Below are 25,809 nucleotides of genomic sequence, written 5' to 3' on the forward strand. Positions count from 1 at the left end.
TCAACAATCACCACTTTTGCAGACAATCACTATTTACTGATATTCTGCAATCTTACGAAGTAACCACCACTTACTAACCACCCTTACTAATAAAAAATCAACAAGCGGTGAACGTGTATGTGTGTGTGAGGTAGGGGAATAATCCAATTATCAATTAATTATACCGAACTTTGCTTGGTTGTCAAATACTTCACCACACGGTCACCGATGGGTTATTTTTATTGCCATGAGTAAGGAATGTGGATAGATTGTGTCAAGAAGAATAGGTGTGTGGAAGGTTTGACTACTGAGATGATGACTGACTGAAATGGAAAAGGAATCCATGTTGTGAGAGTGGGATAAGAGAAAAAGGATGATGATGAAGTAGGTATTATGTTAGATGTAAAAGTTGATGGATATTGAAGACGCTTAAATTAAACACATATAAAAACGAAGACACTTCGGGCTCAACCGCCTCCTTGGTTCAGTGGTGGAGCGCTGGGCACACGAATAAATTGGTGAGCCCTGGTTTGGTTGGGAAATTGCAGGCCGTTTTTCCGAAAGTAAGATGAAGGCATTGGTCGCGGTTATTACTTACTGATTTAAGTACATAGTCGTTGCATGAGGCATGTCAGACGCCTTTGGCGGCTCAATAATAACCCCGAACACTTTTGGTTGACGAGGTCGATAATCCACACGATAAAAGAAAATGAAGATAAGTACTTATTATTTTATCTACAGGTAAGACAGCTAGAGAAACTGTCATCATCCATTTAACTGTGTGGACACTATCCTACGACACTCTCACTATCTGCAGTACAGTATCACTCTGCCAGGCCAGTGCAGAAACCAAAGAAAAAAAAACAATAATTTTACTAAGTTTTATATTTGGTATAAATGTATGCCTTTATAATAATGAGAATTTTTATTTCGTTTAAAAAATAATATCGTAATTTGACTCGTACGGAACAATCTCTTGGGGATACCAAGAGTTTTCAGTCACCTGCAACAAAACAAAAAGAAACCATATAATATACGTATATTGTTATTTTTGATTATCCTCCACAATCACAAAAGTCAAACGGAATATTTAGAAGAATTAAAGCCATCCATTTTTGCTGTGATAGAATAAAATGATATTTTTAATACAAGGCAAACACTTTCAGATAATGAAATGGTTCCTCTGTAATTATTACTTTTATTTCAGCAATTAAGAAAATTTGAATGATATTATTATTCTTACTTCTTTGTGCCAAGACCAACACTCAAGCCACCCCCAAGGCTGCCTTTGCTTCCACCTTTCACTTTTCCTCCAGCGCTACCTTTGCCTCCGATTTTGCCTCCTGCACCGCCTTTGACTCTGCCACCGCCCCCAGCACCGCCCTTGCCTCCGGCATCGCCTCCAGCACCGCCTTTGCCTCCGGCGTCACTTCCAGCACCGCCCTTGCCTCCGGCATCGTCTCCAGCACCGCCTTTGCCGCCAGCATCACCTCCAGCACCGTCTTTGCTTCCGCCTTCTGTTTTGCCTCCAGCGCCACCTTTGCCTCCGGCATCACCTTCGGCACCGCCTTTGCCTCCAGCATTGCCACCAGCACCGCCTTTGGTTCCGCCTCCTACTTTGGCTCCTGCAGCGCCTTTGCCTCCGGCATTGCCTCCAGCGCCACCCTTTCCTCCGGCATCGCCTCCAGCATCGTCTTTGCCTCCTGTTTTACCTCCATCGCCGCCTTTGCCTCTGGCATCACCTCCAGCAATGCCTTTGTTTCCACCTTGTGTTTTTCCTCCAGCACCTCCTTTGCCTCCAGCGCCACCTTTGCCTCCGGCATCGCCTCCAGCACCACCCTTGCCTCCGGTATCGCCTCCAGCACCGCTCTTGCCTCCTGCATCTCCTCCAGCGTCGCCTTTGTCTCCACCTTCTGTTTTGCCTCCAGCACCGCCTTTGCCGCCGGCATCACCTCCAGCACCGTCTTTGCTTCCGCCTCCTGTTTTGTCTCCAGCGCTACCTTTGCCTCCGGCATCGCCTCCAGCTCCTCCTTTTCCTCCAGCATCGCCACCAGTGCCGCCTTTGGTTCCGCCTCCTACTTTGGCTCCTCCAGTGCCTTTGCTTCCGGCATCGCCTCCAGCATCGCCCTTGCCTCCGGCATCGTCTCCAGCACCATTTTTGCTTCCTGTTTTACCTCCATCAACGCCTTTGCCTCCGGCATCACCTCCAGCATTGCCTTTGTTTCCACCTTCTGTTTTGCCTCCAGCACCTCCTTTGCCTTTAACGCCACCTTTGCCTCCGGCATCGCCTCCAGCACTGCTCTTACCTCCTGCATCTCCTCCAGTGTCGCCTTTGCCTCCGGCATCACCTCCAGCACCGCCTTTGCCTCCGGCATCGCCTCCAGCACCGCCTTTGCCTCCGGCATCGTCTCCAGCACCGCCTTTGCCGCCGGCATCACCTCCAGCACCGTCTTTGCTTCCACCTCCTGTTTTGCCTCCAGCACCACCTTTGCCTCCGGCATCGCCTCCAGCTCCACCTTTTCCTCCAGCATCGCCACCAGTACCGCCTTTGATTCCGCCTCCTACTTTGGCTCCTGCACCGCCCTTGCCTCCGGCATCGCCTCCAGAATCGCTCTTGCCTCCGGCATTGCCTCCAGCACCGTTTTTGTCTCCTATTTTACCTCCATTACCGCCTTTGCCTCCGGCATCACCTCCAGCACCTCCTTTGCCTCCAGCATCGCTACCAGTACCGCCTTTGGTTCCGCCTCCTACTTTGGCTCCTGCACCGCCCTTGCCTCCGGCATCGTCTCCAGCACCGCCTTTGCCGCCAGCGTCACCTCCAGCACCGTCTTTGCTTCCGCCTCCTGTTTTGCCTCCAGCGCCACCTTTGCCTCCGGCATCACCTCCAGCACTGCCTTTGTTTCCACCTTCTGTTTTGCCTCCAGCACCTCCTTTGCCTGCAGCGCCACCTTTGCCTCCGGCATCGCCTCCAGCTCCTTCTTTGCCTCCAGCATCGCCACCAGTACCGCCTTTGGTTCCGCCTCCTACTTTGGCTCCTGCACCGCCTTTGCCTCCGGCGCCACCTTTGCCTCCGGCATCGCCTCCAGCTCCTCCTTTGCCTCCAGCATCGCCACCAGTACCGCCTTTGGTTCCGCCTCCTACTTTGGCTCCTCCAGCGCCTTTGCTTCCGGCATCGCCTCCAGCATCGCTCTTGCCTCCGGCATTGCCTCCAGCACCGTTTTTGTCTCCTGTTTTACCTCCAGCACCTCCTTTGCCTCCAGCATCGCTACCAGTACCGCCTTTGGTTCCGCCTCCTACTTTGGCTCCTCCAGCGCCTTTGCTTCCGGCATCGCCTCCAGCATCGCTCTTGCCTCCGGCATTGCCTCGAGCACCGTTTTTGTCTCCTGTTTTGCCTCCATCACCGCCTTTGCCTCCGGCATCACCTCCAGCACCTCCTTTGCCTCCAGCATCGCTACCAGTACCGCCTTTGGTTCCGCCTCCTACTTTAGCTCCTGCACTACCCTTGCCTCCGGCATCACCTCCAGCACCGTCTTTGCTTCCACCTCCTGTTTTGCCTCCAGCACCACCTTTGCCTCCGGCATCGCCTCCAGCTCCACCTTTTCCTCCAGCATCGCCACCAGTACCGCCTTTGGTTCCGCCTCCTACTTTGGCTCCTCCAGCGCCTTTGCCTCCGGCATCGCCTTCAGCATCGCCCTTGCCTCCGGCATTGCCTCCAGCACCGTTTTTGTCTCCTGTTTTACCTCCATCACCGCCTTTGCCTCCGGCATCACCTCCAGCACCTCCTTTGCTTCCAGCATCGCTACCAGTACCGCCTTTGGTTCCGCCTCCTACTTTGGCTCCTGCACCGCCCTTGCCTCCGGCATCGTCTCCAGCACCGCCTTTGCCGCCAGCATCACCTCTAGCACCGTCTTTGCTTCCGCCTCCTGTTTTGCCTCCAGCGCCACCTTTGCCTCCGACATTGCCTCCAGCTCCTCCTTTTCCTCCAGCATCGCTACCAGTACCGCCTTTAGTTCCACCTCCTACTTTGGCTCCTGCACCGCCCTTGCCTCCGGCATCGTCTCCAGCACCACCTTTGCCGCCGGCATAACCTCCAGCACCATCTTTGCTTCCGCCTCCTGTTTTGCCTCCAGCACCTCCTTTGCCTCCAGCGCCACCTTTGCCTCCGGCATCGCCTCCAGCTCCTCCTTTGCCTCCAGCATCGCCACCAGTACCGCCTTTGGTTCCGCCTCCTACTTTGGCTCCTGCACCGCCTTTGCCTCCGGCGCCACCTTTGCCTCCGGCATCGCCTCCAGCTCCTCCTTTGCCTCCAGCATCGCTACCAGTACCGCCTTTGGTTCCGCCTCCTACTTTGGCTCCTGCACCGCCCTTGCCTCCGGCATCATCTCCAGCACCGCCTTTGCCGCCAGCATCACCTCCAGCACCGTCTTTGCTTCCGCCTCCTGTTTTGCCTCCTGCGCCACCTTTACCTCCGGCATCGCCTCCAGCTCCTCCTTTTCCTCCAGCATCGCCACCAGCATCGCCACCAGTACCGCCTTTAGTTCCGCCTCCTACTTTGGCTCCTGCACCGCCTTTGCCTCCGGCATCACCTCCAGCACTGCCTTTGTATCCACCTTCTGTTTTGCCTCCAGCACTGCCCTTGCCTCCGGCATCACCTCCAGCTCCTCCTTTGCCTCCAGCATCGCCACCAGCACCGCCCTTGGTTCCGCCTCCTACTTTGACTCCTGCACTGCCCTTGCCTCCTGCATCTCCTTCAGCGTCGCCTTTGCCTCCGGCATCGCCTCCAGCACCGTTTTTGCCTCCTGTTTTACCTCCATCACCACCTTTGCCTCCGGCATCACCTTCGGCACCGCCTTTGCCTACGGCATCGCTTCCTACGCCGCCTTGGCTTCCATGTCCTATTAGGCCTCCAGAGTCAATTTTAACTCCAGCACCACCTTTTTTTCCACCTCCTACTTTGCTTCCGGCTACACCTCCAGCATCGCTTTTGCCGCCATCATGGCCTCGAGCGCCGCCTTTGCTTCCACCGTGAAGTCCGATACCACCACCTATAAACAATTATTTCAATTAACTTCTATTCATATAAATGTAAACCTGTAGCTGAAATATCGACTGGAAATATTATACTTACCTAAACCGATGCTTAGAGTTGATGTATTCGGCAGTAAGGTGACAAAAGCCTGAGAAAAAAAAACAACAAATCAGTGTCAAGTTGATTTTACCTTTTGAGCAAATAGGTAATCATTGAACCCTGTTTTTTTTTTCGGTGCCACCCGTGTGCGTGTGGGTTTGGCTGCGAAATATCACTTCGGGGTGTGTGCCCGCGATCTACACGAACTCATTGACCACCATATGAGCTCATTGATCACCAGATTGTCCGAAAGTAAGATGATCAGTCCTTCGGAAGGTAAGTTAAACCGTGGGCCCCGGTTACTACTTACTGATGTAAGTAAGTAATCGTTACATGAGCCATGTCAGGGCCCTTTGGCGGCTCAATAATAACCCTGACACCAGGGTAGATGAGGTTGGTACTCCACCACACAACCCACACGATAGAAGAGACGAGCTCATTCTACCATCCCTTTTTATCTTCGAACTTCCAGACGTACGGCCGGGTTCCACCCCTATTTGGTGGCTATTAATAGATTACTGATATTTAGGACAGACAGACAAACAGACACAAAAAAAATAATATTAAAATAATGACATTTCTGAAACTACCTCTGTTCTTTTCTTTCACTTCCCCTACGTAAAGGACTGGAGTAGTTTTAGAGAAGAAAATGAATTTTGTGTCTGCACTGTGGGTACCATTGTGATAATAACAGAACAGTTTCCAACTACCTATTCACATCAGTTACTTTTTACTAAACGTCAAAACACGAAATTACTATGGAATTTGTAAGAAAAAGTAACCTTTGACGTCATAGAGAAACGTGACAAAATGTCGCATTTATTAAAACATTTTTATTTATTAAAATTCATACACATACATAAACTCACGCCCGTAATCCCTAATGGGGTGGGCAGAGCCACAAGTAATCAAAGACAACTTGCAGCCACTGTTGATACGAAGTCCAAAGATGGATGAAAAAAAAATGATAAAAAAAAATATGATGATATGATGGATGATAAAATTCATAAATAAGTTAAATATGAAAAGGAAACATTTTTTGTCACCATAAGACCTGTCTTTATTTAGTAATCAAAATTTCATAATTTATCTTTGATCTAGAAAACGTTACGGATAAAGAATCAGAAATTATTTTCGGATGGACGGAGGACAATGTTTGTCACATAATGGTGTCCATGGGAAAAGGTCTGTTGACCATTCAGATAACACTATTGCTTTGTTTTTTTTTTTATTATTGGCATTAACTAAGTACTTGGCCGGACAAATGGGGTGCGCTGAAGGCTCTCACCCAGAACAACGTTTAACCCAGATTCCCCTACTGGCCTTTTAAACGCCCGCCAATACTTATCAAATCTACCCTCGATTATTTGTAGAATAAATGTTTTCTACCCTAGTTATCTCTGCGTTATTCTCCTTAGTGTTAATTAAACTTCATGACAGTAACTTGTTAATGCTATTTGTGTGCCTATTTTCAATTAATTTTGCGGTTTTAAGTGACAGTTAATAAAATATTTCGAAATATGGCTTCTAAGAGGTAAGTTTTTATTAGTTTTTCGAGATATTATTGTTTATTACTTATAGCTTTATTGAGACGTAAGTACATATTAGTCAAGAAATGGAAAATAAAGTATCTTAGAAGAGTTTTTTATATCAATTTTGATCTTGAAAGTTTATGGTCGTTTAAACGCCCAGTAGGACAATCAACGTCTGTTATGTTTTTCAGGCCGCGCTATATGAAACCGTTGAGATTGATTGAAATTATCGAAGAGCTGGAGTGTATTGACGATAACGATCAATTACCAAGTGGCGTAGCTATTTTACCACCTGAAAATGCGAACGCTGATGTAACTGATGAGGATTCTGGAGGCGAAGAAGTTGTAACTTGGCATAATCTTCTAGGTAAGCTAGTAAGCGAAATAGTTATACATTTGTTCATAATACATTTATTACCATTACACAGTTATTTATTAGTTTTTATATATTGATTTAAATTGTTGGGTTTTTCAGGTTCTCAGCTGAAAGCTCAAGCGGACCTGATCTATTCAGACGACGAATCTTTTGACATTGAACATGAATTGCCTTTGTCTACGATAGCCAAAAGAAGATGTACAGGCATTGTATCTATTGATGAAGCTGCGGATCCCCCGGAACAGATTATATCAAATGTCACTGCACCTACCGAATGTGATACACCTCTTATATCCGTGACAGCGCCACGTAATCAAAAATATCAGTGAAGGAATCGTCACAATGCACATAGATTCCTAGAGGGGCAAAAAATCGAGATTGAGCTGACCAAAATATAGGACCAGCATCAGGGGGGAAAATGGTATTTTCCATTGCTGTGTCATTGCCTCGACATGGCTGTTCACAATGCTTGGCAGTTGTACAAGGCTGATAGTGGCGAATATTATCATCTGACTTATCGCAGGGCGGTAGCAAGAAGCTTACTGGAGAACTCTGGTGACGTATCAAAAAACGGAAAAGCGTGGTCCACGTCCAACGTCAAGAAACTACCGTGAAACGTCCCGTTGTGACAGAATGGAGCGCATCTGGTGGAATATAAAGAAAATCAGCTGAGGTGTGCTGTATGCAAGAAAAAAACTAATTATTTTTGTAAAAAATGTACTGTTTCTCTGCACCCCAAAGCATGTTTTCTTACACATCACACTGCCGATTAGTAGAAATATTATCATATTACAGTTAAAATGTTTATGTTGCAAATAAAAGTGCGCAAGAAAACTTAAATTGTATTTTAATACAGCTATATTTCCTTGTGTATGTTAGTAGTGGATATTCCTACTGGGCGTTTAAACGGCCATGATTTTCCCGCTTTCCCAGAAGAGATAGATTTTATTCACTATTTTTCCGAAGACTTTGGCACCACAATAAAACACATATTGAAAAATTACGAAATCCGGAGACCATAAATAGTTTCAGGAGTAACTGGGTTAAGACAACAGGCCTGAGGGTGCCCAGTTGGGCGCGAACCTCGGCTCAGGGCGTCGTCTGAGAGGAAAAATATTTAAAAGAGACATAATTGCAACGGTGGGAAAGTTGTAGGTGACGTTAGCCGCGCAAGATCGGAAAAGAGGCCCTCAGCAGCGGGATGATGCGGGTCGATCCTAATCATGATAAAAGAATTTGAACTTACCACCACAAAGTAGAGGAGGTACAAAGCTCTCATTTTGCGTCGCCTTCCGATTCTACTATGCAATAACTAATGAATTTTCTCAATTTATACGTACAGCACAACACTTGTTCGAAAACAAATATTATTTTATATACCTACCTACGTAATTTACCGAAAATTTTACACGGTAATGAATTATTTTGTTACTGAAAATATACCTTACTAATTTTAATAATGCTTATTTAAACTTAGTCAACTTGTGAAAAATATTTAATAATAATAAAACATTTTTATGCACACAAATTTACAAAACGTTTCCAAGGTGATAGACTTATTTTAAGGTCGGCAAAGGCCTTATTACTAAAAGCGATCTCTTCCAGACAACCTTCGGCAGAGGATATAGTACACTTGTGCGGCTGCAGTGTAAATCTCTCTCTTTATTTAAGAGCTGTGCTCTTGTCGGTGGAGTAAACGACATTCCTCTCTTCTTTCCGCCGAATCCTTCACCTCCTGATACGACACGACCTGCACCTTCTCTTTTATTTGTTTCATAAATAAAAAGCAATAAGAGCAGTGTAAATATACAAGTTAATATTACAGATAGGCATAATTCAACTGTAAGCCTAATTATGGTGGACTTCTGTCCATCCATCCCAATTACGGCTGGAATCCGTAATCAAACGAGCATACTTCTTCTGTCGTGTGGGTTGTGAGATCAGCGACGGACCTCATCGACCTTGGTGTTAGCTGATATGGCTTATGTAACGACTACATACTTAGTAGTCAGGTACACAACAGCAGCCGGAACCGACTATTTAACGTGCCCTCCGAAGCACGGAATCATCTTACCTTTTCAGACATTCAGGTGATTCAAGCCTGCAATGTCCTTACCACACAAAGGACAGTCTCATAAAGCGATTTCGGCAATGTCTCCATCGGGAATCGAACCCGGACCTCCAGATCGTGAGCCCAACGCTCTAACCACTAGATCACAAAGGCTGTCTAATTTTAATTTTACTTTATTTTTAAATACTTACTTACCCTTAATTGTATAAGTCATGTACGCCGTAATTGTCATATACCGATGTAAAAATGTTTTAATGTATGTTATGTGTACTTTATCTTATCTTATCTAGCCTAAAGTGTCCCACTGCTGGGCAAAGGCTTCCCTCCATTTCTTCCAGGAGTTGAAGTGGGATTGGGCAGGTCACGTCTGTCGGATGCCTAACGACCTGTGGGCTAAGATCACCACAGAATGGTCTCCGAATAGAGACAGACGCAGGCGCGGTGAACTTTATAAATAAAAAATAAAATAATAATAAAAGGCTGTTCGGTCCAATCTCATGGGGATAATTATTTATTTTTTGTTGTTATAATTAACGGACAAAGTCGCGGCCCGCATACAGTTTTTAATAGAATAATTTTGTAATGTGACCAATATTGAAAGACAATTATTGACTCAGTTGCTATATCGTCAAAACTATTTCGGGCTATTATCAAGCTAACTAAATGTAGAATTTCATTGTTACTATGATTATTTTGGTAATAATATGAGTATTCTACAAAAGAAAACACGATTACCTCATTGCAGGTTGTTTTGGAAAAACACTTGATCAACTATTTTTGGCTGGTTTGCAAATTTTTCCATCACTTTTCCATAAATTATTCATCGAATAATCATTCTTTGTGCATGTAGTGAAAAGGGTTATATTTGAAAGATTTAATCGAGCCGGTGAGGTGACTTAGTTCATCTTGCGATGGATTTACCTCTGATTACCCCAATTGGTATATTAACAGTCCGTCAAGGAGCTCATAAAATACTGTTTCTGTGATAAAGTCACATAAACTCTTTATTTTTCAGTTTCCTTCCACCGACTGCAATTGGAATACCATTGTATTTAAGTTTATAAATTATGTAATACAAACTGGATTTAAAAAAAAGAAAGGAAAACATGAAACAGCAGGACTAGGGCCCTGTGCTGGGAGGTTTTCTGGCCACGTCTTTCCTCAGCGATACAGATGTCGATGTGGTAGTAGTTTTACAGCTAGTTACATAATATGTAATTTGATATTTGACGTTCATAAAGCGCTGACTATGTAAGCCAATTTTGAAAAATAAATATATTTGCTTTTTTTTTTGAACAACATAAGCGTATGCTATGCCTCATAATCCATTTTTATAAACAATCCAAATGATTCTAAACTCAAAACTTTTGCTAATAGAATTGAAGGTTCCACTTCCCACCTCCCAGGTCCACGAGTCAGACGCTCGTCACACAAAATTGACACACAAATTGACTTTTGAAAAAGTTTTATTGATGATAACTAACGACCCGCCCCGGCTTCGCTCGGTTGCAATGCTGAGGAAAAAATGAAATTATTTACGACATCACATTAAAAACCCCAAAAATAACAGTATTCTCCACTATTTAATGGATGTTATTATACATATAAACCTTCCTCTTGAATAACTCTATCTATTTAAAAAAACACATCAAAATCCGTTGCATAGTTTTAAAGATTTAAGCGTACACAGGAACATAGGGACAGAAAAAGCGACTTTGTTTTATACTATGTAGTAATGTTGCCTATTCCAGTGGACACAAACTTAATTTAACTTTTGTTTGAAAGTTCTTAAGTTGTTGCCGTCCTTCACTTATAATACGTGCAAGAAAGAGATGCAGCTAGTTATAATCCTGTCGAAATAAGTTAAAGCCCGAATTAAAAAAGATGTTTTTTTACTTCGTTCTTGTTACATAGCTCGATAACTATGACAATGACGGACTTTCCCGGCTACATTCCTCAAAAACAATATAGATCGCGCTGTACAGATCTTTCTTAGTTCAACCTTCTAATTTCATGGATAACATACATACTTAATGCATCTTTTATCTTTGTTTTTGGGTATAAACGATGACCCTTTTTATTACACCCAAGCACAGTTACATCTTCCACCCATTATTATTCTGGTCATCATCATCAGCCCATTAACGTCCCCACTGCTGGGGCACGGGCCTTCCCTATGTATGGATAGGGAGATCGGGCCTTAAACCATCACGCGGGCCCAGTGCGGATTGATGGTTATTAACGACTGCTAATGCAACCGGGACCAACGGCTTAACGTGCCTTCCGAAGCACGGAGGAGCTCGAGATGAAAACATTTTTTTTTTGTGGTCACCCATCCTATGACCGGCCTTTGCAAAAGCTGCTTAACTTCAACAATCGCAGACCGAGCGCGTTTACCGCTGCGCCACCGAGTTCCTCAATTATTATGATCAATACAACGTAATTCCATACTAATGTAATCCAAATTATTTTTATATATGTCATTACACGGAGTAATTAGAAAATAGGTAAAAACACCATCTATATTGTTTTCGGTGAACGTAGCCTGAAAATTCCCTTATTTTACCAACAGCGAATTTACTGTTATGTTGTGTGTTGGTAGTGTTGTGTGTAAAGTAGAGCTATTCCCAGCAGTCAAACACATTTATGATATATTTTGAAGTTCCAATTGTAAAGAGTACTTATATAACAAATTACGTAAACATTAGACCAACTCTTAAGCTGGCGCCTGACACAAATATTACACAATGACATCGACGATAACTTTGCTATTAAAATATGTATAGGCGTTGATTGTCTCCAACCAATACTCTCGTATAGAAAGGTAGCTAAATCATAACATACAAAGGTTCATAAACTCACGCCTCTACCCCATGATGAGGTGGCATGAGTCATAAATTGTGACAAGATATCTTATCTGCACTCACTCAAGACTTAAAGTCCTAAATAAAAACATAATGGTGCTAATTCCTGTAAATACCATCTAATTTTATTTTAAGTTATATCTGTCATTTTCTTATCCGCCGAAAAGGAAAGGGACGGGTAATCGACAAGCATAAAATTTATGGAACACACGTCAATTTTAAGCACAAATCTAAACCAACCGTCTAAAAATTTTACATCCGTCAAACGGATTGCATACCAGCGAAGTACCTTTTGATTCGCCCGGGTTATTCATTCATTTACTCATTCTTCCTAAAACTAAGAGCTGTGAATCATCCGTCCCTTTCCTTTTCGACGGATATGAAAATGACGGATATAACTTAAAATAAAATTAGGCGGTGTCTGCAGGAATCGGGGCCAATACCGGGTTCTTACCGCGTTAAAATCAGGGATATGAGACTCCCGATATTTCAACACTGTTGCAAGTGCCATGTCCATGGGATGAATCGGGAGTCTCATAGCCCTGATTTTAACGCTGTAAGGAGCCGAAGCTTGACCGGGAATTATGTGTTTTAATTATGATAATAACCGCGTAAACCTCAAACAATGTATGAAGTCCTAAAATAGACGATGATGAACCGTATAGTCTCCCTAGTCCAACGGCCTCCATGGTTCAGTGGTTGAACATTAGACTCACGATCCAGAAGTTCCGGATTCTAATCCCAGTGAGGACAAAATCACAAAAATCACTACGATTCCTAGTTTGGTTACTACATTGCAGGATGATCAGATTGTTCGAAAGTAAGACGATCCGTGGTTCAGAGGGCACATTAAGCAATCGATTCGATGTCCCTGGTACTATTTAGTTATGTAAGTATGTACTCGTTCGATCGCTCAACAACCACCTGACATCAAGATTAAAGAGGTTGGTTACCCACCTCACAACCAACACGATAAAAGATGTTCTTTGGCTTAGGAAATGTAAATGTTCCCAATTCGATCTTGAATTTTGTTTATTGTGTATTAAGTGCAAATTCTTTCTTTCTTTCTAATTTGAATTAGGGACTTTCCACGCTATGTTCCCCAAAAACAATATGAAAATTACCTATTTTCTCATTACTCGGGTACATAATTCGTCCCTGACGTCGCAAAGTGACGTATCTCAATTTTTTGGCGTTATGTTATTGTCAATAAGACACAATTTATTTTAGCAGAAAATTGCAGATACGTCTGTTTGCGACGTCAGGGATGAATTATTAAAAATACAATGTCAATAGCAGAAGCATAATTATATTACTATAAGATGAATTGTGCCTGGGTGTAATAAAAATGGTCATCATTTATACCCAAAAACAAAGATAAAAGACGCATATAAGAAAGAAGGAAAGTAAGAAAGAAAGATAACATATTTATTCGACATACTAATATTTTCACATATTAAAAGAACATAATAATTCAATTCAATTCAAAACAATTTATTTCGGATAATACGTATACATCCATAATTTGTTAGTAACAATGCACTTACTTACTAGGTTAGTTAACAATCAAATTAAATATTAAAGTGTTAGTAACAATGAAACTTAATTCTATGTTAGTAGTACAACACCTATATATAACACGCTATCATTATTTATCATAGGCACCAGAATCAGGCATTATTAGTGCCTTCATCCAGTGCCTAACCATAGGGCAGTCAACCCTATCCGTAATGCTATTCAGGAGGACGCTGCCGCTGCCCCGCACCCGCCGCACCAGTGAGGCTATTCGCTTTCGCACGATGGCATCGAAGCCATCTGTCCGTGCCTCGGCAAACATACCCGATGCACTGCAGTAGCGTGGCAATCCCAGCATCACCCTGAACGCATTATTGTATTGGACACGCAGTGCCCTGTATGCCTTCCGCGTATAGTTGGTCCACAGGCTGCAAGTGTAAAATGACTGGCAATACGCCTTGAATAGCGTGATTTTAACTGGCCTTGAACATCTTGCAAACCTACGAGCCAACATATTGCATCGGACAGCCAGGGCTCTGCGTTCCCTATCCATGTCCAGATCGTCCTTGAGAGTACTCGTGACCCAGTGAACCAGGTATTTAAATTGCGAAACATTCTTAAGAGGAGTGCCATTCAAATATATAGGTGGCACTTCCCTATCGATCTTCTTTCCCGATTTAAAAACCATCAACTCACTTTTATTCGCATTATACCTAAGGCCATGAGCCTCCGCGTACTGCTCACAAATATTCAGGAGCCTTCTGAGAGCACAGACTGATGGGGTCAGCAGTACCATGTCGTCCGCGTAGCTAATGTTGTTGACAAAGTGACCATCAATTGAGCATTCAACGTTGGCACCGCTAATATCACGAATCAGTCGGTCCATGTAGAGGTTGAAGAGTTTCGGTGAGGTCAACCCTCCCTGCCTCACAACACACTCCAACCCATACTCGTCCGACAGTGCCCCCGCCCATCGTACATAGTTAGTCTGTTTACTATACCAGTACCGGAAAACCGATACAAGTTCCTCTGGGAGATCAGTCTCCCCGCGTAATTTTTCCCACAGCTTATCATAGGACACCAAATAATGTATGAATGTATGCAGAAACGGTTCCACGTCAGCATAATGTTATAGCCTAGACCATGGCGCTGATTTTCAGTTGTAACCGATAAGGTAATCAGAGAACTCATTAAACAAAATATGTCTGTTATCCATGAAAATAAAAGATTAAAAAAAAGGAAAATCTGTACAGCGCCATCTATATTGTGTTTGAGGAATGTAGCCTTTTGAGTAATTTCGAATTAGTATTTTTGAGTAACTTCCTTCATCCAAAGTTATTCAAAAACATCTTTATTCAGTAGGTACATAATACATAACATAATTTATCGTCAATTTTTACATAACGAACGACTCATCCGCCTAAAACTACTGCAGCTTCTCACAACCTGTATAGCCGGGGAAAAGAAGCTGCAAGAAAAACCTCGGCACAGGGCAAGACGTTCTTTAAAAAAAAAACATAAAACATTGTTATACAATTGATTAATTTAGCTGCCTAATATCAGTTCTCAGACAGTTTATCCCATGCATTTATGTGGGATATAGAAATAACATAGGATATATTTTACTCCTTCTATTTTACACACACCTTATATTAAAACCAAAAACCTCTCACCCGACCGACATCGCACCAAAGACTCCCCTTTCTTCCTTTATAAACTGTCTACGCCCCATTCATTAACCATCCTCCTTTCATACCATAAACAATCAAATTCCCATTCATTATCCTTCTAACATGTTTGCGAAGGCAAGCATAGATGGCTTTCACGCCATAATTTGTAGGAATGCCTGGTCTCTGCTGCAGCGCCTACGAAACAGCACCAACGGCATCCTGAAAATGATTGCTGCTAGACCGGACTGCTTAATCCATCGGCACTGGGTCGAAGAAGCTATGGGTATAGTAAATAAGATAAAATAAGTAAATAATTAGATTTTAAATTAACAATACTAACATAGTTTATTAAGCACAATTGTTATTAACCTACTAATAATCTATGGACTGTTATACATATTTGTGTTGGTCTGAAATAAACGTTATATTATTATTATTATTTACATCACATTCTTACTTTCCTACATTTATCTTCTAAATAATAACTAACCTTATCATAACCTTTTTTGCAAAGTTTCTGTTTAACTACTGTCTTAAAATAGTTACATACCTTACCTCTATTATAGACCGGACACTCCATATAAAAATCGCGTTCTTATCGTGTTTCGTCTTATACAGTGCGAGCAAGCGAGACAGTCTGATAGCTCTCCTTTATTCCTTAAAGGTTAAAGGGTTACGGATTAAATAGACTAAAGTAGCCCCCTCATGCAAATCATTTTTATGTATATTCAATATCAAAGAAAAATTAATCCTAACTTTATGACATACTTGTAATAGAATAGAAATCATTTATTTTACATATAAGTAGGTATAGATACACAGTGGGAGTGAACTTAATAATTAAACTTTACTTATCTCTAAAACGGGACAACAGCTTAGCAAAAACTTAATAAAGTACTTACAGCAATTCGTTTTATTAATATATTTAAAAATGTTAGATATTTTGTTATGATTTTATTTTGAATGTGTGTGTGTGTGTGTGTTTTGAGGGTAAACTGTAATCTTTTAATAAAAACTGTAACCGTGGTATGGTTCACTTATCTTCTGCTCCTTGTCTATTTAAATCATATTTAAATACTTAAGATGGGATCCCCCTCCGGTTGATTGAGGGGAGGCCTGTGCCCAGCAGTGGGACGTATATAGGCAGTTTATGATGATGAAGATGGGAGAGGTAATACTCATAATATGGTCGTAAGGCCCAGATGCCTTTTAAAATCCAAATGCCATTGTTTAACTATTGTGTCTGGAAATCCGGGCTTTACGAGGATGTTGATGATGATGATGATGAGATCAAGCCGATTTTGGCTACTGCGACTGCTTCAACTCCGACGTTCATGTGCTCGCATGTGGCTTATAAAGCCAATCTTATTGAAAAAGATCCTCGCACACAGCGGGCATATGAGCACACCATTTAAATATGTATAATTGATCGCCACAGGCGGTCGGGCTTTCAATTCATCGCGCTTGGCGTCAAGCTCTAAGCGCCGTCGATGTTCAAATGAACTTTGGTGTGAACCAAAGCTCTCCATTCCGGACGTTCCGGACTCATATTAAGAAAGTTACGAAAGTTTTATTTGCAATTTGTATGGAAATAATGTCCTGTGACGTCAAAAATAAAAGTGGTAAAACGTCGTTTGAAAAATAAAATACGAAAATAAGTCGAAAATCAAAATGAAATAGAGTTTTAGACTGGCTTGTCTAGAGGCATCATCATCACTAATTTAAGAGCCATGCTCTTGTCGGTGTAGCATTCGCCATGCTACTTTTTTAGGGAAAAATAGGGCAGTGGTTTCCCTCTTGCCTTCCGTCCAGATTCCTCTTGCATTCCGCTCTTGTCTAGAGTAGCACTTTTTTAATTTATCTTTGACCCATTGTTTTAAGTTTACGCGGTTATGTGCTTTAATTATCTTTGACCCAGTCAATTACCCTTTTTACTGTAAAAGAGTAAAAAACAAAATCCAGACTGATATGTCTGTTTGTTTGTCCGTCTTTCACGGCAAAACGGAGCGACGAATTGACGTGATTTTTTTAAGCGGAGATAGTTGAAGGGATGGAGAGTGACATAGGCTATATTTTGTCTCTTTCTGACCCCCCACTTCCCTATATTGGGGGGTGGAAGTTTGTATGGAGCATTCCGCATTTTAAGCTAAAAATTGTTATGCGTACTATTTGTGATTCACAAATAACATGCATTTTTTTGGAAAATTGCCCCAATCCCTTCAAAGAGGGGGTGACATTTTGTTAGGGACTTTTCGCAGTCTCCAAGGTAGGAAGCTAAAAATTATTACATTGGAAAAGGGGAACCGTGTTACCCTAAATTTAATGCGAGCGAAGCCGTGGACAAAATTAAACATAAGTATTTATTTTACAAAAGTTTATTACAGTAATAATACAGAGCAGTCACGAAAAAATTAGGAAAAACAAACTTTACAATTATGTATTGTTCACAATATTTGCACCAACTACCCTTAAAGGAGTTGAAACCTGCGTACATTTAACATACGATAGGATCTTCAATAACTTCAGATGTTAGTAGGTCGGTACTGTTTCCTTGTGTTCTATATTCATGATGCCCTGTGCCAATGATGAGTGAAGTTGTTGAACTGAAAAAAATAAACGTACAGATTAACAAAGTTCAACAATGTCCGGAGCAGTCAGTCATTGGATAGGTGACGTCAGCTATCATGAAGGAGTAACAAGGTCACGTTCTCCAAAAACTATATATATAAAATAAATAATAATTATTTATTTAATTCAAAAAACATGTCTCATATGTGTTAGTAAACACATGGATGGCGCTGTCTATCTCCTACGTAATTATTTACCTATTTCCCGCTCACATACTATAAATAAATTGAATCACAGTCGCTAAAGGATATCTTCTAAAAAACGTCCGAACGTCAACACGTTCGGACGTTTTAGCACCAATGTAAGTATACGTATTTACAACTAAATACGTATACTTACATTGGTGCTAATTCCTGCAGACACCATACAATTTTATTTTAAGTTATACCTGTCATTTTCTTATCCGTTGAAAAAGCAAGGGACGTGTAATCCAAGCATAAAATTTAAGGAAATCACGTCAATTCTAAGCAGAAATTTAAAACAACGGTCTAAAAATTTTACATCGGCCAATAACCCGACGGAGTTAAGTAGACAGCACGTCAAACGGATTACATACCAGCGAGATGCCTATTTTATTCGCCCGGGTTATTCATTAATTAACTTGTTTGTCAACAAGTAAAATCATCCGTCCCTTTCCTTTTCGGCGGATAAGAAAATGACGGGTATAACTTAAAATAAAATTAGGAGGTGTCTGCAGGAATCGGGGCTATTAGGTTATGTAAATATTATTGATTCGCTCCCTCAAATTAGGATGTTATGTTTATTAGAATAAAGAGCCATATCGGTTGTAAAGTGTCGTTATTAAGTCCATTGCGACTAAATTCGATTTTGCGCGTTCCCATTTTGTCGGGCTATCGCAATGTAACTCAGTAACGGTCCGCTTGTTTACGTTTTTTATCTCGTCTGGTTGGCCTTACTTTACGTAGATGGACGTCAAACGGCTATTGGTCGAAGCGCTCAATATAATTCGCGGCGCGGTTGTCATGCAGACCCGGCAGGTATGCTCAATCCTATGACAAGCCGCCATTGCTAGCCCATTGATGACGTAAGTGTTACCATTCAATTGGTATCTCCAACATTCCAAGGACGTAAATTTTATTATTGAAATTTAAGTGAATTACTGACGTATTGTATTTAAATACTATTACTTGTCACATATATAAAAATTATTATAAGTAAATCTTTTACTAAAAGTTCAAAATTTCCTTGCAAAGTAAATATAAAAACATTGGTTGTGGGTAATTTATTTTTTACGAAATGGAAATGCAGGGTGGGGTGACGTCAGCTGGGCTAACCTTGAAATGTTAGCTGTCACTTTTGAGCATACCTGGTCTTCTTATACCATGGTTACGACATAGTGGGAAGCGCTTAGTGACAAGGTGCGCCGTGGACGCTTTTTTGCAGAGATTGGTAATCTATTTGTTTATATTTGAGGTCAATGACTATAAGGTACAAATTATACATAGGCAAGGCAAATCGCTAGTCATATACGAAATGAAATCATTTTTAAACTTGTACGAGTCTGGCATCAATTCTATTGATACTGATATGGGTAACATCTAGCGTCCAATTCGTATCCACGAAACCCGTATCAAATGGTCTTGACGGGTTAAGCCGATAAGTTGTGACGTCCAACATGTTTATAGCTCGAAGTTTCAATTCGAGAAAGGTTCAAAGTGGTTATGGCTAACACGTTTCCAGATCAAACGGATAATGAATCAATACTGGATAAAATAAACATTGTTTACACACCAGAGGTACATTCTTGATATGCGCTCAAGGCATGGGAATAATTTAATGTAGGAAAACACTAAGCTAGAACTGAACTATAAAAAAATATACTTATGACAATAATTTGCAGTCACTTTTAACGAAGTCTTAAAGAGGATCCTAACAAGAATGCTGACAGAGATGTACATCGTTATGTCTTCGCCGGAATGGCGCTGCACCGTACACAATAGCGTTAATTTATTTGAAGAGAAGCGTTTATAAGATCTCGACGCAAAACGCCAAATACGGAAGGCTCGACCGAAACCCTCCTATAACTACACACTCAATTCGTCACGCCAGCTTTATTGTGTGCCGTGTGACCGGACTTTAAGTCGAAGTTCGGTTTCACCAGCCACATCAGAGCCCACCACAACAACGACCCGGGATAAATATTTAGGAGTCGCCGTCGCTGGATACGGTTGTCGCTTAGTGACAAGGTGCCGTGGACGCTTACTTACAGAGATTAGTAGTAACTGGGCACAGGCCTCTCCTCAATCAACTGGAGGGGGTACGGAGCATACATACAGTCTAGTATACAATATACGAGTACGAGTAGCCTGATATTTAGCACGTAATCATCTTTCTTTATCGGAAAACCAGGTTATCCAGCCTGTAGTATCCTAGCCAGAAATCAGTACTCAGAATCATTTATTCAACGTAATTATCATGGATAAACTTGTGGAAGGTCAATATAACATTTTTGAATTTACGTGTCATGGCTGAGGAGAAGAAATGACAAGAAACTGCAATAGCAACACATCTTTTAAAAACCAATGAGGGTATACATTGCAAGTTATTTAATAACTAGAGGAACACATTCAATACCAGACATTTTTATCATTTAGGTAGCCAAACAAAAGACAGTCACATAAAGTGTTTTTCGACAGTTTCCCCATCGGAAATCGAACCTGGAGCTCGAGATCGTGAGCTCAATGCTCTGACCACTACACTACAGAGGTTGTTTATTTCAATTAATATTTACAACATACCTATTTAGATCAATCCTCCTCCTACACCTCTTGTAACTCCTCCTATTATATCACCTATAATAAAAAAAAACATTTATTTATTTATAAAGTACGCCCACATAATATTTAAACGTATAATAGTAAATTATCATCATCATCAGCCCATTAACGTCCCCACTGCTGGGGCACGGGCCTTCCCTATGGATGGATAGGGAGATCGGGCCCTTAACCATCACGCAGGCCCAGTGCGGATTGATAGTTATTAACGACTGCAATACAGCCGGGACCTACGGCTTAACGTGCCTTCCGAAGCACGGAGGAGCTCGAGATGAAAACTTTTTTTTTGTGGTCACCCATCCTATGACCGGCCTTTGCGAAAGCTGCTTAACTTCAACAATCGCAGACCGAGCGCGTTTACCGCTGCGCCACCAAGCTCCTCAATTCAATAGTAAATTATAACATAGTATAATACTTACTGGCGGTGTTCACTACTCCCTCAACAGCTGTAAAAAAAAAAACTTCTTTTGAGTCACCACTCTGCGATAACCGGAGGGTTAGAAAGGCCAAAGCAATTTTAATCTAAAACGCAATATTGCTTTTCGCCATTTGTTGGCATTACGCACTTAGTTTCATAAGCGCAAATGTCAAATATCAATATTGCTTTTTAGATGAATTGCAAGAATTTGCCCTTTTTAACCCACCCACACGATAAAAACGTATTTTTCTATCGTGTGGGTTGTGAGGTGGATTACCAACCTCATCAACCCTGGTGTCAAGGTTACTATTGAGCCGCCAAAGGTCCCTGACATGACTCATGTACCAACTACGTACTTACATCAGTAAATAGTAACCGGGACCAACGACTTATCGTGCCTTCCGCAGCACGGATCATCTTACTTTCGGACAATCAGGTGATCAGCCTGTAACGTCCTAACCAAATTAGGGATCGCAAAGTGATTTTTGTGATATGTCCCCACCGGGATTCGAACCCGGGACCTCCGGATCGTGAGTCCAACGATCGACCACTGGACCACGGAGACCGTTATTTTTATTTATTCGCTTAGGATAGGTAAGTACCGAGGTATACCTATATAATATTCGGAACATATTTAATACTACGCATTTTTATTATCTAGGTAATTATTAATCTTATAATAAGCATTTTTACATAATGTAAGCTTCACATGAGCTGTAAGTTTATTTTCTGTCAAATTCAACATAATATATTATTGTTTCTTGTAAAAAAAATATAAAAAACTCCAAAAAAAGTGAATTTAATTTATTTATATAAGTAAGCAATCTAGAATCTAGATAATAGTAGAGTAGTTGAGTCGAATAGTTGATATTTAAATTTGAAGTTTTTCTTACCTCCATCCACTACACCAACCGGATCAGCACCTGCACAAGCAAATGGAGGCATTGATATTTTTACAGAGAAAATAATTAGGTAAGTAAGTATGTACACGAAACTTTACAATGATGTAATTGAATCTGGTATTTTATTGTAAAAACGTATATATGGCCCCAAATAAGATGAATTTAATTTACTTAATCTAGAATTTTGAATAGAAATTTTATTTTTATTCCTTGTATTTTAAGTATGCCATTCACAGTTTCTCGAAAGGAGAGATACATTTTTACAATAATACATCTTCAAAATAACTAGGCAGGTAACAAATCATATATTAAATAAGCCCAAATTTAACAATTTTTACGGTAAACGAGTGTCTAATTACATCGTACCTGACTTAATAAATCAGATACCAATTGAAATTAGGCATAAAATCACACCAAAAAACCTCAACAATATATTAAAAAGGTACATGTTTGAAAACCTACAAAGTATATGACTTGATGTGTGAATTTGGAGCACCCTGTTTACTATCTTGTTTACTTGTTTGCTGCTTGCCAGTTTCTCGGAATCGCCCGCTCATACGTAGGTATGATGCGCCTCACTTGTGGCGAATTACCTATCCTACCGGTTCTTTCGTCCATGTATGCGTTTGGCGTTTGACATGTGTACTTTATTTGTTGAATAGTGTTATTAATTGATGGTATACTTCTGAAGTACAAACTGTAACAATAGCGGAATATTGCATTGAGACAAACCTGCAAGGTTTAGCAATGCGATTCAATTGTATCCTTATGTAAAATGTTTTCAACAATAAATAAATAAAAAAAAAAAAAAAAAAAACATACATACATAATGTTTTCATAAATATATTGACTTGCGACCGTCAGTATATTTATTTCTTTAAAGCTCCCATAAAGAGTCCCGACGCAGATTATAAACAGTTCCATTATAAAATCAAATATGGGGAAATAAAATTAACATCGTCTTTTTGTAACTGTCCTTTGATTGTGTGATGACCACAGATTATATTAAGTTTTAATTTAGAGGTCATATGAAGATCAAATAAATACACAATTATTTCTAAAATTACCACCATCCGGCTGATTTGAGCGCTAAAAATAGAGAAATAAATCTAATTGAAACCTCGAAATGGTTTTTTACATACCGAATTAAGGGACATTCGCATAAATGAACTGTAACGTACATGCTGCGACAAGCTGCGACATTCCAATGCTTATAATAAATTCAAAATTCATTTTTTTTATTTTTAATCAAGGCAAGAAGGCAAGAGGGAAACCACTGCCCTATTTTTCCCTAAAAAAGTAGCATGGAGAATGCTGCACCGACAAGAGCGTGGCTCTTAAATTGATGATGATGATTATTATTATTAAAAATAACGAAGAATATCCATCAAAATTGACAAATAACTCACCGCCTGTTAAACCTGGAATGCCTGTAAAAAAATAATTAAATTATATTATTTTCGAGATAACACACCGAAAACATTAAGAATCAATGAGTATAAGAAAACTCGTGCAAAGTGTTTAAACATTATGTAGAAATGTTATAGAAAAATACAGTTTGAATTGGGATGAAAATAAAAAGTACGAACGTACTCTCTGTCTATAAAATCATCTTATCAGCTCTAGGATTCATCAATTCCGTACTTCCCCATGCAAAATAAGTTAAAACATGAGATATTCGTGTGAAATACAAGTGACTAATTTTATTCATAATGGTGCTAATTCTAGTACACACCACCTAATCTTATTTTAAGTTATACCTTTCATTTTCTTATCCGCCGAAAAGGAAAGAGACGGGTAATAGCCAGACAAAAAATATGGAACACACAACAATTTATTTTAGGCAGAAATTTTAAAAACCATTCCAAAATTATATTGGCCAATAACCCGATAGAGTTAAGTTGACAGCACACATCAAACGGATTACATATCAGCGAGATACCTACTTTATTCCCCCGGGTTATTCATTCATTCGCTTATTCACTTTAAGTCAGGTGTCAATCATCTGTCCCTTTCCTTTTCGGCGGATAAGAAAATGACGGGTACGAGTATAACTTAAAATCAAATTAGGAGGTGTCTGCAGGAATCAGGGCCATTAATTTTACTTATCAACAAAATAAACAATTAAGTACCGAGTGGTTCTGAAGCAGCCATAGCTGTGGCGATGAGGGCCTGAAAACGAAACAATAACTTAATCATCTCCCTCGCATTATTCCGTTTTTTCAAATGGTCCGCTTACCTAACCTGAAGATTTGACAGGTCCCGTTTTTTACAGAAGCGACTACCTGTCTGACCTTCCAACCCGCGAAGGGAAAACCTATTGGGCTGGTTTTTAGTTATCTGGGAATGTGGGTTTTCTCACGATGTTTTCCTTCACCGCTGATATTCATTTATGATCCAAACATGAATTCGAAAACAAATTCGACAATCATTGGTTTAGGCATGTGCTGGATTCGTACCTGCGATCTCAGAGAGGCAAGCGTTCTACCAACTGGGCTACCACGGCTCTCGGTAATATAACGTATAAATCTAATCAAAATACTCTTTATAGCACAAAACTTGACATTAACATTAAGATTTTTTAGGCCGAGGCTGGTTTTGAACTGCGACCTCAAAGTGAGAGGTAAGCGTTCTACCAACAGAGCTACTATTGCTCTATAACATAAATATATAACAAACAATAACTTAAATACATAACTTAATTCATTCACTATCCCTATAGGGGTAGACAGAGAAAAGGCATTACAGTCATACTTAAGATGCATTGAAGAAATATTTCCGTTTTGATACGAAGCCAAGATTGTGAAAAACCATTATATTGAGAGGTGATCAATCTATCGTCTTTTATGAGTCAATCGTATTTTAAAAAGAATAACATTTGGGCACAGGACACAGCGTTGGGCTCACGATCCAGAGGTCCCGGGTGCGAATTGTGGTGGGGAAATAATCACAAAAATCTCTTAATTATCCCTAGTGTGATTAGATTACAGGTCGATCACCCGAATGCCCGGAAGTAGGCTCGATAATCCGTTGGTCCCATATACTACTTCCTAATAAGTACCTAATAAGTAAGTACGTAGCCGTTACATGTCAGGGGCCTTTGGCGGCTCAATAGTAACCTTGACACCAGGGTTGATGTGGTTGGTAATCCACCTCATAACCCACACTATAGAAAAAGAAGAAGACCATACGGAGATCCCGGTTTTGAATTCCGGTGAGGACATAATCACAAAAATCTGTTAGTGATCCCTAGTTTGATTAGATTACAGGTCACCTGATCACCCGAATGCCCGAAAGTAGGCTCCATACGCCGTTGCTCCCTATTACTGTACGTAGTCGTTACATGAGACGTCTCCCTGACACCAAGGTTGATGAAGTTGGTAATCCACCTCATAACCCACTCGATAGAACAAGATCGTAAAGAACTCACCAGAACAACGCAGATGAAGTAGAAGAATTTCATTTTGGAGTTTGGTGCGGTATTGATGAACTGAATTCACTGAAGTAACTCGACAAATTTCACTCTTTATATACCTCGAATTAAAGACGTAATTTGCGAAAATTAAATATTTGTTCAAGTGAGCCCAAAATTTTGCAAAATGGACAATAAAATTAATTACTATCGACACAGACAACTGTTATTTTCGAGGATTGTCGACTTTCGTGTTTAACTAGAAAATTATTTAATCAAACATACATACAAACATAAACTCACGCCTATTTCCCACCGGGGTAAGCAGAGACTATAGAATTCGATCCTGACACACTTCTCTTGCTTCCTCCACATTCATCAATCGCTTCATACACGCACGCCAGTTCAGAGTATATCGTATTAATCCTTTTCTAAGGACATCCCCAATTTGGTCAATGTAAGTCCTTCTCGGTCTTCCTCTGCCAGCCAAATGATTGTACACATCATGAAATGATCAAT

At 40.8% G+C, this 25,809-nt stretch overlaps 2 protein-coding genes and 1 long non-coding RNA gene across 21 annotated transcripts; 1 reads left to right on the forward strand and 2 right to left on the reverse strand.

Annotated features, from left to right (window-relative positions):
- Positions 1–846: 846 nt before the first annotated feature.
- On the reverse strand, positions 847–8,305 carry LOC126375629 (uncharacterized PE-PGRS family protein PE_PGRS54-like). 19 transcript variants are annotated; one of them, XM_050022643.1, is made up of 6 exons: positions 8,262–8,305; positions 5,108–5,156; positions 3,996–5,024; positions 3,381–3,455; positions 1,223–3,224; positions 847–982 (listed from the first exon to the last, which is right to left on the reverse strand). In XM_050022643.1, the coding sequence occupies exons 1-6, from the start codon at positions 8,292–8,294 to the stop codon at positions 979–981; spliced, it is 3,192 nt and encodes a 1,063-aa protein (XP_049878600.1). In that variant the 5' UTR covers positions 8,295–8,305; the 3' UTR covers positions 847–978. The 19 variants fall into 19 exon arrangements, with proteins under 19 accessions (XP_049878600.1, XP_049878597.1, XP_049878593.1 ...); XM_050022640.1 differs by having other exon boundaries at positions 1,223–3,875; positions 4,392–5,024; XM_050022636.1 differs by having other exon boundaries at positions 1,223–3,923; positions 4,248–5,024.
- On the forward strand, positions 6,420–8,059 carry LOC126375737 (piggyBac transposable element-derived protein 3-like). Its single transcript, XM_050022836.1, has 2 exons — positions 6,420–7,006; positions 7,115–8,059. The coding sequence occupies exons 1-2, from the start codon at positions 6,820–6,822 to the stop codon at positions 7,342–7,344; spliced, it is 417 nt and encodes a 138-aa protein (XP_049878793.1). The 5' UTR covers positions 6,420–6,819; the 3' UTR covers positions 7,345–8,059.
- Positions 8,306–17,495: 9,190 nt separating the features above from the next.
- Positions 17,496–25,407, reverse strand: LOC126375749 (uncharacterized). Its single transcript, XR_007567635.1, has 7 exons — positions 25,309–25,407; positions 24,011–24,050; positions 23,288–23,308; positions 21,870–21,899; positions 20,978–21,004; positions 20,523–20,576; positions 17,496–17,738 (listed from the first exon to the last, which is right to left on the reverse strand). It is a non-coding gene; the product is annotated as an uncharacterized LOC126375749 (long non-coding RNA).
- Positions 25,408–25,809: the final 402 nt, after the last annotated feature.

This window comes from Pectinophora gossypiella, chromosome 19, assembly GCF_024362695.1.
Source record: "Pectinophora gossypiella chromosome 19, ilPecGoss1.1, whole genome shotgun sequence".
Taxonomy (NCBI): domain Eukaryota; kingdom Metazoa; phylum Arthropoda; class Insecta; order Lepidoptera; family Gelechiidae; genus Pectinophora; species Pectinophora gossypiella.